The sequence below is a fragment of the Mastomys coucha genome, unplaced genomic scaffold (assembly GCF_008632895.1).
Source record: "Mastomys coucha isolate ucsf_1 unplaced genomic scaffold, UCSF_Mcou_1 pScaffold6, whole genome shotgun sequence".
In the NCBI taxonomy this organism is placed as follows: domain Eukaryota; kingdom Metazoa; phylum Chordata; class Mammalia; order Rodentia; family Muridae; genus Mastomys; species Mastomys coucha.
In genome coordinates, this window is record NW_022196912.1 from 105,975,094 (window position 1) to 105,996,221 (window position 21,128).

General features: G+C 44.9%; 1 protein-coding gene across 3 annotated transcripts in view; it reads right to left on the bottom strand.

Moving 5' to 3' along the window:
* The window catches only part of Ston2 (stonin 2), a 142,497-nt gene that overhangs the window by 70,384 nt on the left and 50,985 nt on the right, over positions 1-21,128 (bottom strand). For 2 of the 3 annotated variants that reach the window (XM_031357403.1, XM_031357404.1), the window contains exon 4: positions 8,910-9,107. The exons of the other annotated variant lie outside the window; for it this stretch is intronic. In XM_031357403.1, the coding sequence (XP_031213263.1) occupies positions 8,910-9,107 (198 nt within the window). The remainder of the gene's footprint in view (positions 1-8,909; positions 9,108-21,128) is intronic. 3 annotated transcript variants of the gene reach the window in all.

Sequence of the window (21,128 nt, forward strand, 5' to 3'; positions counted from 1 at the left end):
CGGGTCCTAGCTCAGTGGCTGGCATGTGTATCTCCCCGTATGTGAGATGACTGAATCGTTTAGTGAAATCACACCCGTCTTTCACTGGGCAAGCATTAGGGTGCCAACAAACCAGGACTCAAAATTGTATTTCTTTGTGCCATAGACAGTCAGGCATAGTGGAGTAGGCTTTTAATCCCACCCTTCTGAAGGCAGAGGCAAACGGATCTCTGTGAGCTCCAGGAGAGCCAGGGCTGCATGCTTAGATCCTCTCCTTTTCAGGACAATGGACTATGTTCTTAGTTGGGGTTTTACTGCTGTGAATAGACATCGTGACCAAAGCAACTCTTAGAAGGACAACATTTAATTGTGGCTGTCTTCAAAGTTTCAGTCTATTATCAATCAAGGTGGGAGCATGGCAGCATCCAGGCAGTCATGGTGCAGGTGGAGCTGAGAGTTCTACACCTTCATCTGAAGGATGCTAGAAGACTAGCTTCCAGGCAACGAGGAGGAGGGTCTTAAAGCCCACACTCACAAAGATACACTTCCACCAACAAGGCCACACCTCCTAAGTGTGCCACTTCTTAGGCCAAGCATATTCAGTCCACCACCGACTGACTTTAAGAATAAGAATATATGTGGTGGTACACACCTTTAATCCCCAGCACTTGGGAGCCAGAGGTAGGCGGATTTCTGAGTTCGAGGCCAGCCTGGTCTACAGAGTGAGTTCCAAGACAGCAAGGGCTCTATAGAGAAACCCTGTCTCAAAAATAAAATAAAATAGAATAAGGATATAAAATTTTAAAAGAAACTATGCTGAAATTCTTATAAAACATTAAAAACAGATTTTAAAAACTTCTGATATAGTAGCACGAACACAACAGTGGTAATATGCTAATAGCATCAATACGACCCATAATATGGCCCGTATCCATCCTCATTTCCGAGTATCAATGGCACATGATATTTTGAGGGGTCCTTAGAGATAAAAAGCCTCTGGGTGTATCTATAAGGGAGTTGATAGATTAGGTTATGTGAGGTGAGAAAGTTTACCTTGAGTGTGGGTAGCATCAATCTACGGGTTGGGGTCCTAGGCTGAGTCCAGAGGAGAAAGCAAGCTGAGCAGGAACACTCAGTTCTCTCTGCTTCCTGACTACAGATGCAGGGTGACCAGGTGCCTCACACCCCTGCTCCCACACTCCTTCTCCATCATGACAGACTGCACCCTCAAACTGTGAGCCAAAACAATTCCTTCTACAAACAGCCCCTGCCGATTATTGAGACTATTCAAGAGGTGCTGTTAATAATGCTTCGGTTTGTCGACCTCATCCATTATCAAGAAAAATGCTCATTTCACGTCCTCCCTAGGGATGAGGGGCGATGTGGGGTACCATCACCCAAGTTCATGAACCATCTGGGTGCTAAGTGATTCCAAATACCTACTTCTGATTACCAGCTTAGGATTGAGGGAACACAGCATCTTAAAATGGTACCTTGGAGGGCTGGGACAGAGAGGATCTCCATCGAGGAGGGCAGTTTTAGGACGGGAGGGCCATGTAGCACGGACAGATCTGGACGCCAATCCGGATTTTGTTTCTTAACTAATACACAGCTGTGAACACTGTATCTTCCTTCACACCATGAGCAAGGACCACAGAAGGTAATGACTGCCAAGCGTTAGAGCCATCTTTTCCTGTTCAGGATCAGCAACCGAGCAGTTTTAGGAGGGACTTGTAAAAATCTTTGGGGAACCACAGGTACCTTATTCAGAGGTTCCAAATGCCATTTTGATAATATTTGAAATACCACATCTTAGTGTGCCTGCTCTTACCTTTTGCCCCACACAGAGAACCCGAGAGCCAAATGTAATATAGCGATAAGCTTTCTCACAGTAACCTTCATTCCCACTCTGAGGTGAATGATGGATGTTGGTGCAGCAAATGTGGCTGCTTTGGTCAAAGAATGTGTAGAACAGTCAGATTTGGAGATATCCAACCCTCCCTGAGACCACACACCTTCTTAAAAATTTTTTTTTCATTAAAAGGTTATAGTAAAATTAAATGAATAGTAAAGCAAACTAGATAATTTCAGGTCCAAAAGAAATTCCAGCTCCTCAAACTTCAAAAGGCAGTCCAAATATCTAGAAATGAGCCCCACCTGGACTATAGGAGGATTTTGGGCAATTAGATAGAAGCCAGCATTTCTCAGGAACCTGTGAAGCCTGTTCCTCAAAGGAGGAATCTCCTCTTACCTCTAGCAGAAGGGACTTACGGCTCTCCAACTGGCATAGACCTGTGGCTCCTATCAGCATATCAAGGTCCATGGTAGCTTCCTGGATCCTTCAGTCCCTAGTCACAAGAACTTGTTATACATCTGACCCGTCCTGTCCCCTGTCCTCCTTGGCTCTTCTTTTCCTCCCAGCTCCTCATCCTCCTTGTAAACCTTGCCTTTCGCTCTATGTCACAGCTCTTCTCTCTGCTCTTGCTATTTTCCCCCAACTCCCATCTCCCTTCTCACAGACAGCCTTGGCCATGCCAGTCTGCTGGCCATCTTCACTCTACTTCTTTCTCTCTCTGCTCTGGAATCTTCCAGACGCCTCTGGATGTTTTCTCACTCTTATCTCTTATCTATAAAAGTCTTCCCCTTAACCATACTGTGGAGCAGTCCTGTTGGCAATTTCATTTTTGAACCCCCACCACCACAGATGATAACAGATCAATGGTTGAAAACATGGCAAGAAAATTTTCCCAACTAGTCATCCTTTTAATTCTTCCTAGTCCTGGAACTGAGTTTCACTGAACAAAGACAAACCTACATAATTGGAAAACAACCTACATAATTGGAAAATGAGGGCCTTTCAGTCCTATATTAAGATCATTATTCAACAAAACTCCACTGCAGAATTTCAAACACCAGACAAGGTGCTGGAGAAGTAGACACAGCTTTCTTCCAAGATGGTGTCGGTCTGGCTGGGGAGTCCTGAATCACTTTCCTCCACTGAATTCACTGCACAAGAGGTTTACATGCAGCTCCAGAGAGGTGCAGATGGAGCAGTGCCGACCTTATGGAAGGCTCTGTCATTAATTGCTCCTTCCCACAGCTTACTGTATCCCTAACACTTTCACGGCATGCCACGCCAGGCAGGGCTGGTGAGCAGAGGAGAAAGGAGGGCTAAATTGTAGTGTTTCCCATTTAGTTGTGGGTCCGTGACCACACCCTTTTAGGTATTATTTCTGTATTCGTGACATGGGACAGTAACATGGTCTCTATCTCTCTCTCATTAATTAATTAATTAACATTCTAAAATGCTGCCCTTTCCCTCCCTTACAGAGTCCCTCCCTGCTCCCCTTTGCCTCTGAGAGGGTGGAGCCCCCTTGGGTATCCCCCAACTCTGGCCCATCCAGTCTCTGCAGGATTAGGTACATCGTCTCCCACTGAGGCAGGACAAAGCAGCCCTCTGCTATATATGTGCCAGGGTCCAGCCAATGTCTTCGGCTGGTGGCTCAGACTCTGAAAGCTCCCAGGGATGTAGGTTAGTTGATACTGTTGGTCTTCCTGCAGGGTTGCCATCCCCTTCTGGGCCTTTAATCCTTCCCCTAACTCTTCCATAGGGGTCCCCTGACCTCTGTCTGGCTGTGGGTTTCTGCATCTGAGTAACATGGCCTTTTAAGACTGTGAAGACTGGCTAATATGTGTATAACGTGTGCAGCACATTCCTCCCTGGCACATAACAGATGCTCTGTAAATAGAAATATTCTTAAGTTGTATGTATATAAAGATCTTCTTAATGACAAGATGACAAGAAAAAAATCTTTCTTTGTAGGAAAGTAACATCTAATATTCTTCTTTGTTCTCCACAACTGGTAAATGTAAGAACTGTGTGTAAGTTTCCGTGCTCTGAGAAACTCTAGAGTTTCAAACAAAGCAGTTTTTGGCAGATATTTATTGGAGGGAAGGGCATTTTCTTAACAACCATTAAAATACAAAGTGTAACTAATGAACACATCTAGACTACAGAAACAGAAGTCAGGTTAAATTTGTGTTTTTTCATGAATGAGAAAACATGTAATTTGATTAAAAAACTACTCTGTTATCCCCCCATTAGGAGAAAGGTCATTATCATTCAGAAGATTATAATCATCGGGTAGGAGAAATGGAGAGGCAGGCAAAAGTGCTGGCCCCCAAACCCGAAAGTTCAATCCCTCCATGGCATGAGGAAAGGACCAGCATGCAGACACACACAGACACACGCAGACACACACAGACACACACAGACACACACACACACACACACTAATGGATAAATGACACACATATATACATGCCAAGAAGAAGGAGAAGAAACAGCAAATAAAAAACTTTACCAACTCCAGTCTACAACTCTTTACCCGACATAAACACTTGTTTCTCAGAAAGAAAACCCAAAGGCCTACGTGTCAGGGAGAGCCTTCTGCTCTGGCAGAACTCCGCCGCAGTGAGCTAAACGCAGATGAACCACGGTCATCTGGTCGAAATTTATTTCAATGTCTGTGGCAGTTCACATACAAAGGAAGCAGAGCAAATGCACTTTCACACCCTCTGTATCTAGAACTTATAACAATAACCCTTAAAAAAAAAAAGTCCACGAGGTTTAGCAGTGACAGACAAAGCACAGCCAGCTTCTTAAAGTTAACCCACCTCAGCAAGTTCACCAAATATCTCGTTCCCAGTTCTGTGTTTTCTTCCAACGCTTTAGTGCGGATATGTAATTCTGAGGAAAACTTGCTAATTCATGTATTTTGGGTTGCCATACTTTGACATCTGACCAGACAGGGGGGATAACTCAACAGAAAACTGAACATATGTGTGTTGTGGGAAATATTAAAAAAGATCACCCCTCATACTCTACTGCCCCACCAGACCATTGCAACATATGTGTGTATGTATAAGCACACATGCATGTTTATGTATGTATATATGTGCATTACATACACGTTTCAGGACCTTTCCAAGTCTTTAATACGCAAGCACATCGTGGATCTGCAGCAGAGTTGGCACGGCAAGATATAACCATGTGCTCCCAGCATCCTGTCTTATCTAAAGCTGCTACATGGAACACAGGCTGGGAAATGCTGGACTCTAAATGAATGACTTACAGGGATCTGGGACGGTGATAACTCTTGCCTCATTACAGCCATTTGAGTCTGACACTCCAGAGTTGAGCATTCTGATCTCACACTAAAATCTACACTTTTCCTGTAAGTAGACACCAGAGTCTAATCCTAGCACTTAAAGCAGCTTGTGACTACTATAAACATTTATGTGTGCTTTCTTCCTTGCTGGCTCCTGTCCCCTCCATCCTCTGGCTGTGTACAAACTTGTGTAGAGGCAACTGCATTCTCAGCCTGGTGAAGGAGACCTTGGGGACAGGGATGACAGAGAACAGGGCGTTTGGGGGGCTATGCTTATTCCTAATTCTCCTGTCATTTGCCCTGGAATAGGGATCTCTAGAGAGAACATGGCCTCTACTCTCCAGCACCCAGCTCCACCCCCATCCCCCATACGCAGCTAACTCCAAGGGATTTGTTTGTGTTCCTCCTGTAGTTATCCCTGTGGTTGATGAGAAACTGAGAGAAACTGTAGGCTGATCACAGAACTCCTCCCTCCACAATTACATTGCAAATCACACAGTCCTGTGAGGCTGCCAAATCCCTGCAGAACTCCTACACAGACTGGGAGGGGACTGTGACTCGGGTCCCTGCAGTCTATCAGGCAGGCTGTGCCCAAGTGCCACAATCCATCCTTACCCAAAGGGACAACAGATGGAGCACCTGTCCTGGCTGCGGTCCTCACACTCTGCTCAGCCAGGGAGACTGTGCAGGAGCTTGCCTAGGATTCCAGCTTTTGCCTTCACTGAATTCTCTCCAAATGAGCCCCTCCCTGAGTGCCATCTGCTCCCTCCTAGGACCAGGACAAAGCAACTGGGAAGGAGATTTTCCCTGATGGTGAACTGCAACAATGTACTGAGAAAAGGACAAAGTTAGCAAGGTTCTGGGTTCCATCTCCACTGTAAAAAATAATAGTAATTGATAAGTTAGTGTTGGGATTCAGACCCAGGACAAGCAGCGGAGGTGCACATTTAACAAGCAGAAGTGGACCAGGCCCTCAGGTTCTCCCAGCATCCCTCAGTCCCTACCTGGCATACCCTACCCTCTACCCTGAACTTTCCAGCGAGATTCCCTCTCCCAAAGGCTTTCTCCTATATAATCCAGACATTTTGATCTCCTCTATTTCTCTCTTCTCACCCTCTATCTGTGCAAGCACTTTTTCTCTTTCTCTTCTCCCTCCCCTCCGACTCCTTCCCCATGATGACTTCCCTGGCCTTGGGACCAGTGAACTCACTTGAGAGGGGTTTCCCAATAAGGCTGGATAAATATACACACACATATAAACATACATACATACATACATACATACACACACACACACACACACACACACACACACACACACACATATCCTCTAATCTAGCTTGAATTGGCTCATTTCGCTGGTGGAGAAATAACTTATCAGTAATAATAAGAATTACTAATAGCACCATGTCCAGTTCAGGCTATAACTCTGATTTTAATCACTTGAACTGATAAGAATTAGCATAAGCAACTTCCACTTAGTGAGAAAGCAGAAGCCATTTACCAAAAAAGACCCAAGAACCCTTCATGTTTCTTCAGTAAAGAGTCCAATGTGTACTTCTCCAGGGCCATGAGGCCTCTTTGGCAGGGCAAGCTTATCCCTGGTATCTCGTCTTCCAAGTTAGGCATCATGTAACTTGTTTTACACAAACTGTCTCATGCAGTAAGGTACAGTCAGACCGCTATTATTTCTATTTGTCAGATGATAAAATTGAGTCATAAAGATAGTAAGGGTCTTGGGCTGGTGTAGCTTAGGAACAGAACACTTGCCAAGCATGCACACAGCCCTCCATTTGCTCTCTAGTGCCACAAATACACACTCTGTCTCCTTTTCCCCTCCCCCAGCCTCCATCATTTGAATATTTAAAAAACGTTCCCCATAGCCCCTTGTCATTATTCCCTCGGCCTCCAGCAGGTAATGTTTGGGGGACCTTGGCTGGTCACTGGAGGGACTGAGTCACTAGGAGGAGATCTTGAAATTGACTAGGCTCAGCTTTCTGTCTGTCTGCTTCCTGTTCCATCAAGATGTGAGGCAGTGGGTGTCCCACCATATCTACATGCTCCGAGGCCACTCCCATGCCTGGCCTCCTAGGATGGGCTGCATTCTTTCAAACCACAAGCCTTGATAAAGTTCTCTATCCTTAAGGTGTTCCTTGTCAGGTATTTGGTCACAGTAATGTAAAAATTAAGAGCATATATATATATATATATATATATATGTCTATGTGCATATGTGTGTGTGTGTGTGTGTGTGTGTGTGTGTGTGTGTGTAGTATAAGGATTGCTGAAGGGCATGTGGCTGGTATGGCAGACCTGGGATTTGAACATATGACTGTGGGATCTGAGCATCTATTAACAGTACAGAGAGTGTGTGCCTCCTCCCTGTGAAGTCTTGGGAAGGAAGTGGAAAGCTCTGAGCGGTGAAGAGGAAGCCCAGCCTCCCTCCCTAAGAGCTCCAGCTGCTGCAGTTGCCTCCTGTTCGTGAGATTGTCCCACTGCAAAAATAGAGTTGTGGGCACCTAACGGCCACATAAGCCAAAGACTAAAGCAAACCAGAGGAGTGTTCATGTAAACAAAATGCTCTTAAGAACTGTGGCTGGCAAAGATAGATTCCTTGGTGAACCATGCTGGAGGGCAATTCTGTCAAATTCCAAAGCAAATCCTGTCTAAACCTTTGACTCTCCGTGCACGATCACTCTTAAAGCTTGTAGAATCTATCAGCATCCTGCACGGGAGAAGATATTATCTAAACATCAAAAATGATACAGTGATATACTTCACAATGTTTTTGAGAAGGAAAACAAAAATATGGTTGACACCATGGGGTGTCTATGGGAATAGTTTTGCCCATAGAGCATCTAGCAGTAATTAGGACAACAATTCTTTGGCCAAATAGCACAAACGCCAAGAACACACGTATGTCCAATACCATCCCAAACAGCCCATGATACAGTGCTTGTTGGTGGACCCGTCTTCCACCTGCAATGAAAGCCAGAATCCCATCCTGTGACTACTGCAAGGTTTAACAAATGAAGCCGGGCGGTGGTGGCGCACACCTTTAATACCAGCACTTGGGAGGCAGAGGCAAGTGGACTTCCGAGTTTAAGACCAGCCTGGTCTACAGAATGAGTTCCAGGACAACCAGGGCTATACAGAGAAACCCTGTCTCAAAAACAAAACAAAACAAAAAAACAAAAAAAAACCAAATGAGACCATGGAACATTACAGGCCAGTGCATAGCTTAGTGAAGGCTTGAGGCTACAGGCATTTGGCTGCAAAACCATTACCAGTCTAGAGGCTGTGGCTGAACCTGGATTCTCATTCTGTTTCACATAACAATTACTTACTCTCTCTTGAAACCCACCTTCCTCTTACTGAGAAGGAAAGATGTGTGGGTGGTGGGCTGAGAGATTTAGCCTTGTGACTATATTATACTCAGATCAGCAGCAATTGGAGGAGAAAATGCACCAGCAGCTAAACGATACTTGTACTAAACAGAGAAAGTAACACTTTTAAGATGCACCATCAAATGCTTTCCCACCAGTCAAGTAACCACGCAGTCTGTTTAGACGTCACCTCCCACCCCAATGCGATTGCAAACCACTGAAGATGCTAGCTTTCGAACTGGACAGCCACATATGTACTCATTCTGCAAACAAAGCTTGTTGCAGGGGTGGGGGGAAGAAGACCTGAAAGAGGGCCCTAGTGTGCATGCCAAGAGAGATGTGCGCAGTGCTCTGGCTTGGAACTCCGGCTTACCAGTGGAGTCAGTCCCGGAAGCCCTGCCGCTTGCCTGCTCCTCAGCATTGATGAGCTGAAGGTCTGTGTATGAAGGAGCAACACTAGGACTGCTGGTGTCCCCAGAATGGGTGGTCCAACTGCTCTCCGACGTCAAAGGGCATCTTCTCAAAGAGTCGAAGGAAGGGCATGTCCAGCAGGGCATGGTCAATGTGAGGGCTGAGAACAGATGAAAATCCGAGAGGATGCAATGTGAATAGTTGTCTTTTGCTTACCTTTTAGTCATCATTCAGGTCTTAAGCAATGGCAGCTGCCATAAAAGGCAAGGAAACGCCTGAGATGAGGACAGAGAACATAGATTGGCTGAGATCTCACGTGGAGTCACTATTACAAACATACCGAGGGCTGGAGAAATGGGTCAGTTGGGTATGGTGGTTGACTGAGGATGGTCCCCACAGGCCGTATGTTTGATTGCTTGGTCCCTAGTTAGTAGAAGGAACTGTTTGGAAAAGATTAGGAGGTATAGCTTTGTTGGAGTGAGTGTGACCTTGTTGGAGGAGGTGTGTCCCTGAGAGTGGGCTTTGAGGTTGAAAAAGGCAGGGCCAGGCCCAGAATCAATCAATCAACCAATCAATCTCCCTCTCCCCGTCCCTCTCCCTCTCCCTCTCCTTTCCCCTCTCCCTCTCCCTCTTCTTCCCCCTCTTCTTTTCCCTCTCCCTCTCCCTCCCCCCTCTCTCTCCCTTCCTCCCTCCCTCCTTCCTCCTCCCCAACCCCAACTGCAGTTGTATGTGAGATGTGACTCTCAGCTACTTCTCACCAGGATGATCATAGACTAACTCTAAACCTGTAAGCAAGCCCCCAGTTAAATGCTTTCTTTTATAAGAGTTGCCTTGGTCATGGTGTCTCTTCATAGCTATAGAACAGTGACTCAGATAGTGGGTAAAGTCCTTGCTGTTGAAGCATGGGCACTTGAGTTTGAGCCTAAGCACCCACACAATAAAACAAGTGGGGTTGTGTGTGCTTATAATACCAGCACTATAGAAGCAGAGACAGGGCTCGCTGGGGCTTGCCAGCCAGCCAGACTACTCTGATTAGAGCACGGGGTCCCAGTGAGAGATGCTGTAGTCTCACAAAAACCAGGGATGGTTCTGCTAACCCGTGGCTTCCTCACACTTAGACATACAGAAATATACATACTGTATACATATTCACATAAAAGCAGATTGAAATGTGGGTCTTAGGACTCACCCTCCTCATACAAAGTTGGCTGAACACGGTGTTTCTCAATCTCTTTTCATTAATTGTTTGCCTAAGGAGTTTTGTTAGATTTTTTTTTTACTATAGTCCCTTCCTTCCTTCCTTCCTTCCTCCCTCCCTCCCTCCCTCCCTTCCTTCCTTCCCTTCTTCCTTCCTTCCTTCCCTCTCTCCCTCCCTTCCTTCCTTCTTTCCTTCCCTCCCTCAATGTACTCTCCATCCCTCTCTTCTCTTTTAAAATGTATTTATTTCTTTTTATGTATTGGATTGTTTCATCTACATGTTTGTTTGTGTATCTTGTATGTACCTGGTGCCTACAGGCCAGAAAGGCATTGGATCACCTGGGACTGGGAGTTAAAGGCAGTTAGGGATTTCCATGTGGGTAATGGTAATTGAATCTGGGTCCTTAGAGAGACTAGCCAGTGCTTTTAACCACTGAGCCATCTCTTCGATCCTTCTGACTGTCACTTTTTTAAAAAAATAGTATGTTTTATATATGTTAGTCATATCACATGGCATGTCTGAGACCTTTCTTTTAGATAAAGATTTTTTTTTTCAAGACAGGGTTTCTCTGTATAGCCCTGGCTGTCCTGGAACTCACTCTGTAGACCAGGCTGGTCTCAAACTCAGAAATCCACCTGCCTCTGCCTCCCAAATGCTGGGATTAAAGGCGTGTGCCACCACTGTGCAGCACACACAGAGATAAATTAACTTACCCTTTTCTTTAATAAGTGACAGTCAGGTGCCAGGCAGTGGTGGTGCATGCCTTTAATCCCAGCACTTGGGAGGCAAAAGGCAGGCAGATTTCTGAGTTCAAGGTCAGCCTGGTCAACAGAGTGAGTTTCAGGACAGCCAGGGCTATACAGAGAAACCCTGTCTCCAAAAACCAAAACCAAAACCAAAACCAAAAAAAAAAAAAAAACAAAAACAAAAATTATTTGTGTGTGTGTATGTTCATGTGAGCATACGGGCTCCAATAGAGGCCAGAAGATGGTGGCAGCTCCTTTGGAGTTGGAATTGTAGATGCATATGAACTAGCTGATGTTGGTGCTGGGACCTGAACTCTTGTCCTCTAATAGAGTAGTAAGACCTCTTAACCACTGAGCCATCTTTCCAGCCCCCTACATTTACACTTTCCTGAACTACCTCTTCTGGTAGAATATCACGACAAAGAAATATATGTTGATACAACCCAACAGACTAATTCAGATTGCTCCAGTCATACATATGTGCATATTTAATTCTAATATGTTAGCAATGTGAAAAGTGAAAAGCACAGTGAAACTATGTTTCATTTCTAGAAAGATCTGCCATAGTATCCTTTAATGGCCACACCGTTAATGACTCCCCCTCCATATTCTGATGAACCCTCCATATTCTGTTCCTTACGCCCTAGCAACCACCAATTTGTTTTTTATTTCCACAGTTTTGCTCTGTCAAGAATGGTATGTGGATGAAATCATAAAGTGTGTAACTTTTAAGAATCGGTTTTCATTATCCCTACAAAATGCCTCTGAGATGCAACCGAGTTGTTATAGATGTTGATAATACATTCCTTGTTATCAATGAGTGATATGCTGTGGCCTGGAAAATACCACAGTTTAACCACCTAAATAGATCAAATATATCCATCCATCTAAGGACATCTAAGTCATTTCCAGTTCTGCGTATTATAACAAAGCTCTTGTGAACATCTGCAATGAGTCTGTATGAAAAGAAACTTCCATCCCACAGAGTAAATAGATTAGCAGCTGTTGTTGGCATGGTAACTGCATGTCTAGTTTTATATGAAATTATTAAGCTATTTTTTAAAGTGATTATAGCATTTTATTACTCCACTACTAATCCATAAACAATCTAATTTCTAACCAGTTAATACTGTCAATACTTCTTTAGTCTTAAAAAAAAGTATGTGTATGTATGAGTGCACACACACACTTACGTGTAGGATTATAGGTGGACACCTGACGTGTGTGGAAGTCAGAAGACAACCTTGGATGCTATTTTTGCCTTCTATTTTGAGAAAGGGTCTTTTATCTACTGCTGAATGAGCCATACTACCTAACCTGTGAGCCTCCAGGCATTCTTCTGTCTCTACCATGTATCTCACCTTGGAGCACTGGGATTGCAGAAGTGACCTATGGGATCCAGGTTAATGTGGGTTCTAGATTCAAACTGAGGTCTTCCCTTGTGTATAGCAAGTACTTTATCCACTGAGGCACTCCCCCAGCTAATGATCTTTTAAAAGAATTAATAGTGATGGGGTCTTTTAATTTACACTTCCTTAATGGCTTAAAATACCTTATATCTTTTCATATTAGTGTTTATTCAACTATTTATTGCTGATCTTTGAGATTTCTGGTTTTTTTTTAAAGTTTATTTTATTATTTTATTCCTTTTTGTTGTTGTTGTTGTTGTTTGCTTTTTATTTTTTGTTTTTTCAAGACAAGGTTTCTCTGTGTAGCTCTGGCTGTCCTAGAATTTACTCTGTAGACCAGGCTGGCCTCGAACTCAGAAATCCCCTGCCTCTGCCTCCTGCCTTCCAAGTGCTGAGATTAAAGGCCTGCGCCACCACTGCCTGGCTATTTTATTTTATGTATTATGTGTTGTGTGGTGGATAGCCCAGGTCTTGTATTTTGATGCTAATTCTCCTCTCCAGGAAAGCACTGCAGGAGCAAATCACATGTACAGTGCCTTGTGAACCTTCTTCCCACCTTAACTTTTCAAATAAAGGCTAAGGCTGATGATTGGGCAGCAGGAGGGAAGGTGGAGCTGAAAAGTTTTGGGGAGACGGAGAGGAGATGGGTGGCAGATGAGACTGGAGAGGATGAGGTGGAAGGAAGATGGAGGTGAAGCATGTGGCTTGGAGAAATCACAAGTCATATGGGATCTAATAGATGGGAACAGAGTAGTGTAGAGGTAGATCTGCCCAATCTAGGCGAGTAGCTTGTATACCAATTAACTGAGTTGTGAATTGATTGATTTGGTAAATTGGGTTAAAAAGTTACCGCAACAGTGTTGCTTGCATATATGGAGTCAAATCCCCTGAAACTAGAGTTACAGATGGTTGTGAGTCATCATGTGGGTACTGGGAATTGAATCTGGGTTCTCTGGAAGTGCTTTTTAAACCACTGAGTTACCTCTCTGGCCCCTTGCTTTCCTGTGTGTAGGAGTGTGTGTTCCCATGCCGTGGCACATAAGTACAGGGAGGTCAGAGGACAACTTTCAAGAGCCAGTTGGGCACTGCGGGTTCCAGAGGTAAAATTGGGCTGTTGTGCTTGGTTGTAATCAAAACTGCATTAAGAGAACAGGGTATTTAATGTGTAAAAAATGAGATTAAACTTGTACTTCATATTGCATAGAGGAAAGCAACTCTAGGTGAATGGAACATGAGGCTGTAAACAAGAAATATAGAAGACAACAGCCAGAGGCACTTATTACTATGAAGTAAAGAAGATTAGATTTTTAACCAAGTGCAGAAAACATTCAGCATAAAATAAAGGAAGCCAACAGAACAAAGGCCATGTATAATGTAGGAGGAAATATCTACCACCCATTGGACTCAGCAGGAATTTCTAGAAGCCTTCAAGAAAAAAAAGGAAATTAGAGACAAGCTAAAATAACTAAAGTAAGCATTTTAGGAAATTACACACATACACAGCACACACACAAAAGGAAAACGATAAACTCAACTTTGTTTCTAATCTAGAAAATGCCAATTAAAACCACATCAGAAACCCTGGCTCAGCTGCTCTGGGTGGTGCGCACCTATGAACCCAGCTGGTGTCTGTTATCCCATTAATATGGAGATGAAAACATCTTCTAATGCAGCCATTTCCCTCCTACTTTCTTATACAAGAGAACTACTTGCACATGCTCACCAGGCTGTAGATTACAAACACATAGAAAATGATAGGGGACGCCTAGGGGACGAGGCTCGGTTGGTAGACTAGACTAGCGTGCAGAAAGCCTGCCTTTGCAGCCCTAGCTCCAGTCCCTAACACCGCCTACACCTAGTGTGGTGGTCCACAACACCTAAGATTGCTGAGCTCAGATGAACAAACATTCTAAGTCAGTCAGCTACTACCTCAGCCACCCCAACTGCCAAGGAGCAGCCTGAGGACGGAGAGGGGCTCTGAGGAAGGGGAGTCTGAGAGCGTCGAAAACAAATGACTAGAAGTCAAACGGTGGGTCCGAGCTGGCAGCCTGCGTTCTGCTGAGATGGCTTTCCAGACTGTGCTCCTCCTCCCACCCCGTGAGTGTGTGTGTGTGTGTGTTCTGCATCGCTCTAGATAGCATTTTTTTTTTTGCTATTCTAAACTCTCTGGTTGAGCCAGCTCTTGTGAAGGCTAGGCTGGCTCCATGAGAGGCTTCAAAATGGCTGAGGCAAGGACAATGGGTCAGCAGGAGTTTCCAGACCTCCTCAGCTACTTCCTCAGCAACGGTTTCCAGCCCCACACTCGGGTAACGGAATGTGTGTACTGATGGACCCTACAGATTAACATAGAGGTCACCTATCCCTGGAACCCCCTGATATGCTTTAAATCAGGCCTTTGAGCTCACTTGGTTATCTCTCTATTCTGGTAATGGGGGACCCCAGCATGCTAGACTTCCGCAGAATAAAACACTCTTTTCCTGCCGGGTGGTGGTGGAGCCAGCCTTTAATCCCAGCACTTCAGAGGCAGAGGCTGGTGGATTTCTGAGTTCGAGGCCAGCCTGGTCTACAGAGTGAGCTCCAGGACAGCCAGGGCTACACAGAGAAACCCTGTCTTGAAAAACAAACAAACAAACAAAAAATAAAAACAAAAAACTCTTCGTTTACATGCTATTTGAGTCCAGGGCATCATTTTTTTGGCAAATTATGAACTCTTACACTCTTTCTGCTAGTAAAAATTCTAAAAGCTTTCTGGATAGCTCATGGGTTTTCTGACCAAAGTCAGAAGAGCTGCTATAAAAAAATTATTGGGTCTTCCAACCAAGTCAGAAATCTATTAGAAAAATTCTTGAAGAGCTGCTTTTGCTGTCCAAAGATCTCTAGATAGCTCTGCTCTCACTAGAGAAAATTCTAAAGGAGAATTGCTATTATTTTCTGCTAGCTCATCTCCTGCAGACCAAAAGTCCAGTTTCTTATTTACATATTAATTCAGCTATTTACTCCCAATTCCCTTTTGGTTATCTTACGAATCAGCATTCCACGACCCCAGCCCTATGATTCTTAGGAGGCAGCAAGTAGATATTTTTTCTTAACACAAGCAAAAGGATTCAGAGACCCTCCCCTGAAATTATCTTTTCTATCCCATCTGGGCCTGGACTTAACTGTGTCCCAGGCTGACCTTGAACTGAGAAATCTGCCTGCCTCTGTTCCTTTAGATTCATAAAGCCTCTCAAATAATTCATACTGCATCCTTATTTTTTGCATAGTTGAGAAATTACACATTTTCAAACTCATGTACTTAGAGCTCTTTCCCACAGCCTTAAGGGCCAGCTTGAGGGTCCCAGAGTTTACACTTTTGCTGAGACATAGCCACACCCTTGACTCCTGGACTCCAGCTGTTTCTAATTATCATGGAGTCAGGAAGGGCATTCTTCAGAAGAGTCCTCCACTGCTCAGCTTGGTTCCAGAAAATATGGACATTATTACACAAACAAGCCTTACTCCCACAGTAGCCATGCCAGGGGCAGGAACCATGTCATTCTGTCCCCAAGGCCATGTGGGGCTCAGCACCCAATCATCTGAGCCACCCTGCTGACTGACACCATGTATCCCAAACTTCAGAGCAGTGAATCTTTCGACTTCCAGAGAGCACTTCCCTTGTGGAGGGTAAGCCACACAGAAACTCTAACTAGTAAAGTTGCAGAAAGTAAGGCTTCAGAGTGTTCAGCCCTTAAACAGAATGTGCCTATCATACTTCTGCCCCTAAGATGGGGATTTTGGAAGCAGAAGGGATAGATAACTTCAGGAAAAGGTTTTCTGGGCAGTGATGGGACAGGTTGACTCCATGACAGGCTTCGAATTGGCAGCTGAGGAGACTAGGCCTAAAATTCCAGGCTTCAGGCAGCCAGTCAGAAACTGCCCTGCCATCAGAAAACTGCCCCACCACCTGGCCCAAAGCAAGGACAATGGGTCAGCAGTTTCCAGCCAGCCCTCAAGCCCCAGTAATGGAATGTCCTTAGAGAGTGTGTCAGACACAGCCCACCTACCCCAGGATTGCTCAGCAACAGTTTCCAGCCGCACCCCCACCCCCACCCAGTAATGGTTCTGGAATGCCTAGAGATAGAGTAAGGCAAAGTCTACCTACCCCAGAATTTCTTAATTTCAGGCCTGCGAGCTCACTTGGTTGTCTCTCTATCTCAGTAATGGAGAGGCCCCGGCATGCTGGACTTCTGCAGAATAAAACACTCTTTGTGTTTACATACTATTTGAGTCCGGGGTTTCATTTCTTTGGTGAATCATGGACCCTTACAGGCACAACAGGGCAAACAGACATATGAACCCATAGAAGCTGTGGCAGCGTGGACAAGCTCAGTCCAGACGACAGCCCAGCATGAAGGGGAAGGAAGCTGGGGTTGGAATCCCACCACCAGCAGAGAAACAATTGGCATTGGATGGCTGCCAGTGTGTGTGTTGGGGGAGAGTTAGGTTTCTTTCACGGTGTTGTGGTTGTCAACCCCTGGTAGGTTAACAGCATTCCCAATAGTAGGTGGGTGGCACCAATCGTACCTGATGTGTTTTTTAAAAGATAAAGAGAGAAGGGGATATGTTCTATGGATGTGTGGTGAGATATGGGACAAGATATGGTCCCTTCCCCCTGAGGGACCAGCCACATGACAGTGTAGCATAGAATAGAGTTTACTGGGGCATGTGGAGGGGAGTTACGAGGGTAGGAAAGGCAGAGAGAAAGAGAGAGTAGAGTAGAGGAGTAGAGGCCAGCCATGAGCATGTGGAGAGGGGAAAAATGGAGGAGGAGACAGAGCAGGAACAAAAAGGCAAGAGAGCAAGAGATTGAGGAGGGCAAGCAGCCCCTTTTAGAGTGGGTCAGGCCTACCTGGCTGTTACCAGGTAACTGTGGGCTGGAGCTTAGACAGAATGCTAACAGTACCCAATTGTTTTGTTTTTTAAAGAGGAGGAGGAGGAGATGAAAACTCAAAATTGAGTGGGTAGGGACGTGAGGGTGGTAAGGCTGGATCTGGGAGGTTCGGCGGAAGGAGGGTAAATATGAACAAAATTCATTGCATGAAATTATCAAAGAATTCATAAGAATATTGTTTTTAAAAAGCTCAGTGTCATCCTTGGTCAGATAAGGGATTTGAGACCCACTTATAGGAGATCAGTCTCTCAAAGCAAAGATAAAAACCAGGAAGAAAAAAAAAAAGGAAAAAGCATAAAGAATGTTCACGGAAGCCTTCTGCTAACTGCTGAGAGTAGAGGAGGCTCAAATGTCCATCAGTAGCTTGATGAATGACCTGCTGTGTAATGCCATGGTCACAGTGGAAAGCACAGCAAAAGACACGGAAGAAATCACAGCTCCAGGGAAGAGTGAGGGCGAGTTTCGCAAGTACTATGTTAAAGTCCAAAAACACTAACTGGGGCATTATTCCATTTTTGCAAAGTTCAGAACCAAACTGAATTAAATCACATTCTCCTTGATGAATGTGTTGGTCATAAAGCTGTCCAAAGAAGGTATAAAGACGAGTAATGCAGTCGTTCCCACGAGGCTTAGGGGGTGGGAAGCAGCTAAGAGAGGGGCTGTGATGGGGGAGAGGCTGTGGCTCGTAGGGAATCACTGGCCTTTGGGGTGTTGGTAACACTGCACTTATTAAAGGGGTGACACCTTGTACTGCTGTTCTTTATACTTTAATGTACTTTAAAAACAAAACCTGCTTCTGTTGATTCAATTGTAAATGAAACTTATTAAGCCCACATATCAAAAAATATTGATTTCAATGCTGATCTTTACCTTTCTAAGTGAAAACACCCGTATTTCCTTTGAAAGATAGATTAAGAATAGCCCCGCCTGGGGGGAAGGCAAGCCCTTGCAGCTCACACACCGCTCCCATCTGGTTCCCATAGCCTCTGTTCATTCACCAGCTTCAGAATCTTGGACCCAGGTTGTTAGCCGGAGGCTCTTAGGCCACGGGCTCAGCTGAAATGAGAGAAAGCCCTGTGCTGTTCTAGCTGGTTCTTCTTTCAGGGCCAGAACTTTGATGCCTGAGCCAGCCAAAAGTGGGCAGCCATGGTGAGGCTTCTCAGATACATCCATGCAGCAAAGAATAAGGGAAAAGAAAGAACAAACTCTGCCCCTGCTCCTCCACAAAGCTGAGAACAAGCCTTCCCCCAATCCAGATGCCTCGTTCACAGCATGGGCCAGTCTTGCAGCCTGGGGAAAGTAGATTAATTCAGCTGTGACTCCACTTCCTCACCTGTAAAATGGAGCCAAAAAGAATAAAACCCTCACTGGGGTATCATGTCACTGACGGACACAACGGAAGTACTGGAAACAGATTAAATGGTGGTAGCTTTCATTTGGTATATTTTTATGCTACAATCTAGTTGAGATCTCCATCAGATCTCTAACTTTATATGCCTCAAACTGAATTACTGTTATCTCTTTTAAACAGCTTCTTCATCCTTTTAGCTGTTCAGGATAAAACTCGTTGTCCTCAGTTCATTTCCTATTTGGTTCGCCATCAATTCTGTCAAGATCTATTTTCAAAAATATGGAGTCTGGTTCTTTCTAGCTATCTCCATGCTGGCCCAGCCACCACACACTTGTCTAGATCAGTTTGGGGGGCGCTTTGCCAGCCTCTCTAATATGTCCAGCCACACTCTGCTCAACTGCTACACTGCAGGGAGCCACGGAGGTTTTGTTTTAATTAGCATCTATTAATTTTACAGCATAATGGGTTTCATTATATCATTTCAAACATATACATAATGCATTTAGATCATATTCATCCCTTCTACTCTTTGCTCCCCTCCCACACAGGCTCATTCCCTCCTTTTCAATTGGTTTCCCATCTGGTAAATTTCATGACCTCTCTCCCACCTCCTACATGTGTGCATAGCTCAATGCATTTTATTAGCTGTTTAGGAGTATGAGTGAGGGCTTGCTTACAGGAACATGGCTACCTGAGCAGTGGCTACAGCCGCCACTGAAGATGATGCCTCCCCTCCCCACCCCCACAGGCTACGGAGGAATCCATGGTTATGCAGATCTTATGTGGAGAGCCTTAGCATTTTATAGTTACCTATTGGCTCATGCCTCTTTTCAAAACCCTTCAATGGCTTCTATCCCACCCACAGTAAGTCCCAATCCTCCTCATCCTGATTGTATGCCCTAGGCTCTGCTTCTCCTGCCTGGCTGTTGTCTCTTCTCTCCTCCTGTCACCCACTAGCTACCCTTGCAGGCTGTTGCTTCTGCAAGGCCAACCCCATCTTTCCACAGCACCACCCCTTCGCCTCCCTTAGTTCTTCCCTCACATTTTCTACTCCAAACCCAACTCTCTGGCCTCATAAAAGCTGCACAGCCTCCCTCCCACATGCTTTTCTCTTCTCTATTTTCCCCTCCTTCCAACTTAAAACTCGACCTAACACACACTCTGACCTAACACACACTCTGACCTAACACACACTCTGTCCTAACACACACTCTGTCCTAACACACTCTGTCTGTTCATCGGTCCTGGCTTGGGTGTGATCCCTCAGCAGAACGCATGTTCTGTGGGGCAGGAACTGCACCTTGAATAGTGACTTGCAGATGAAGCTGAAAGCGGAGCTGGTTAAATATTAATAAATTTATAAGCTGTCAGCTAATACACTTGATGCAGTTGATGCAGTATTTGTCTTCTCCATTGGTCCTGGGTGGATTAAAAGGTTAAATATTGACATATGCTTTGATATTGTATCCTTTATTTATTTCCGAGACTTTTTTTTTCTTGTTTTGTTTCGTTTTGTTTTTCGAGACAGGGTTTCTCTGTGTAGCCCTGGCTGTCCAGGAACTTACTCTGTAGACCAGGCTGGCCTCGAACTCAGAAATCTGCCTGCCTCTTCCTCCCAAGTGCTGGTATCAAAGGTGTGCACTATCACTGCCCAGCGTGTCCTTTATTTATATCTTACAACTAATCACAAGGGCTACATGTAGTTTTTTTTTTCAATGCTGAGAATTCAGGCATGGATATAAAATAGATACAAATGCTCTCCTCATTGGTCACTTTCCTGCTACCTCAGAGTGGCAATATAAAGCAGCTGTCCCCAGCACAGGTTCAAGGGAGTTTCTGCTCACCCCAGAAGAGCCCATGTCTTAGTTAGGGTTGTACTGTCATGAAGAGAGACACCATGACCACGTCACCTCTTACAAAGCAAAACATTTCATTGGAGCTGGCTTAGAGTTTCAGAGATTTAGTCCATTATCATCATGGCGGGAAGCATGGCAGTGCACAAGAAGACATGGTGCTACAGATGGAGCCGAGAGTTCTACATCTCCATCTGCAGGCAGCAAGGAGAGACTGTGTGTCACACTGAGCATAGCTTGAGCATAGGAGACCTCAAAGCCTGTCCCCACAGAGGCACACTTCCTCCGACAACGCCACACCTCCAAATAGTGTTTCTTCCTCTGGGCCTATGGGGGCTGATTACATTCAAACCAGCATACCCCATTGGTAACGGATTGCCCAATTGTTAGGAGAGCAGGGAGTACTGTGCCCAGTTGTCTCATAATGGTATTCCCAACACTTAAATGTTTTAAATGAATGCACTAGTTAACTGATGCATGCTCAGGCAGTTTACTGTGTTCCACAGATGGTAAGACAGGCCACAAATTCTGCTTGATGAGCTAGTGTATTCTCTGGAAGAGACTATTGGAATTTTAGTGTTTTAATGTTTGAAGATATAGGAATATTCACGGTTAAAAACTTTTCCCCCAGCCGGGCGGTGGTGGCGCACGCCTTTAATCCCAGCACTTGGGAGGCAGAGGCAGGCGGATTTCT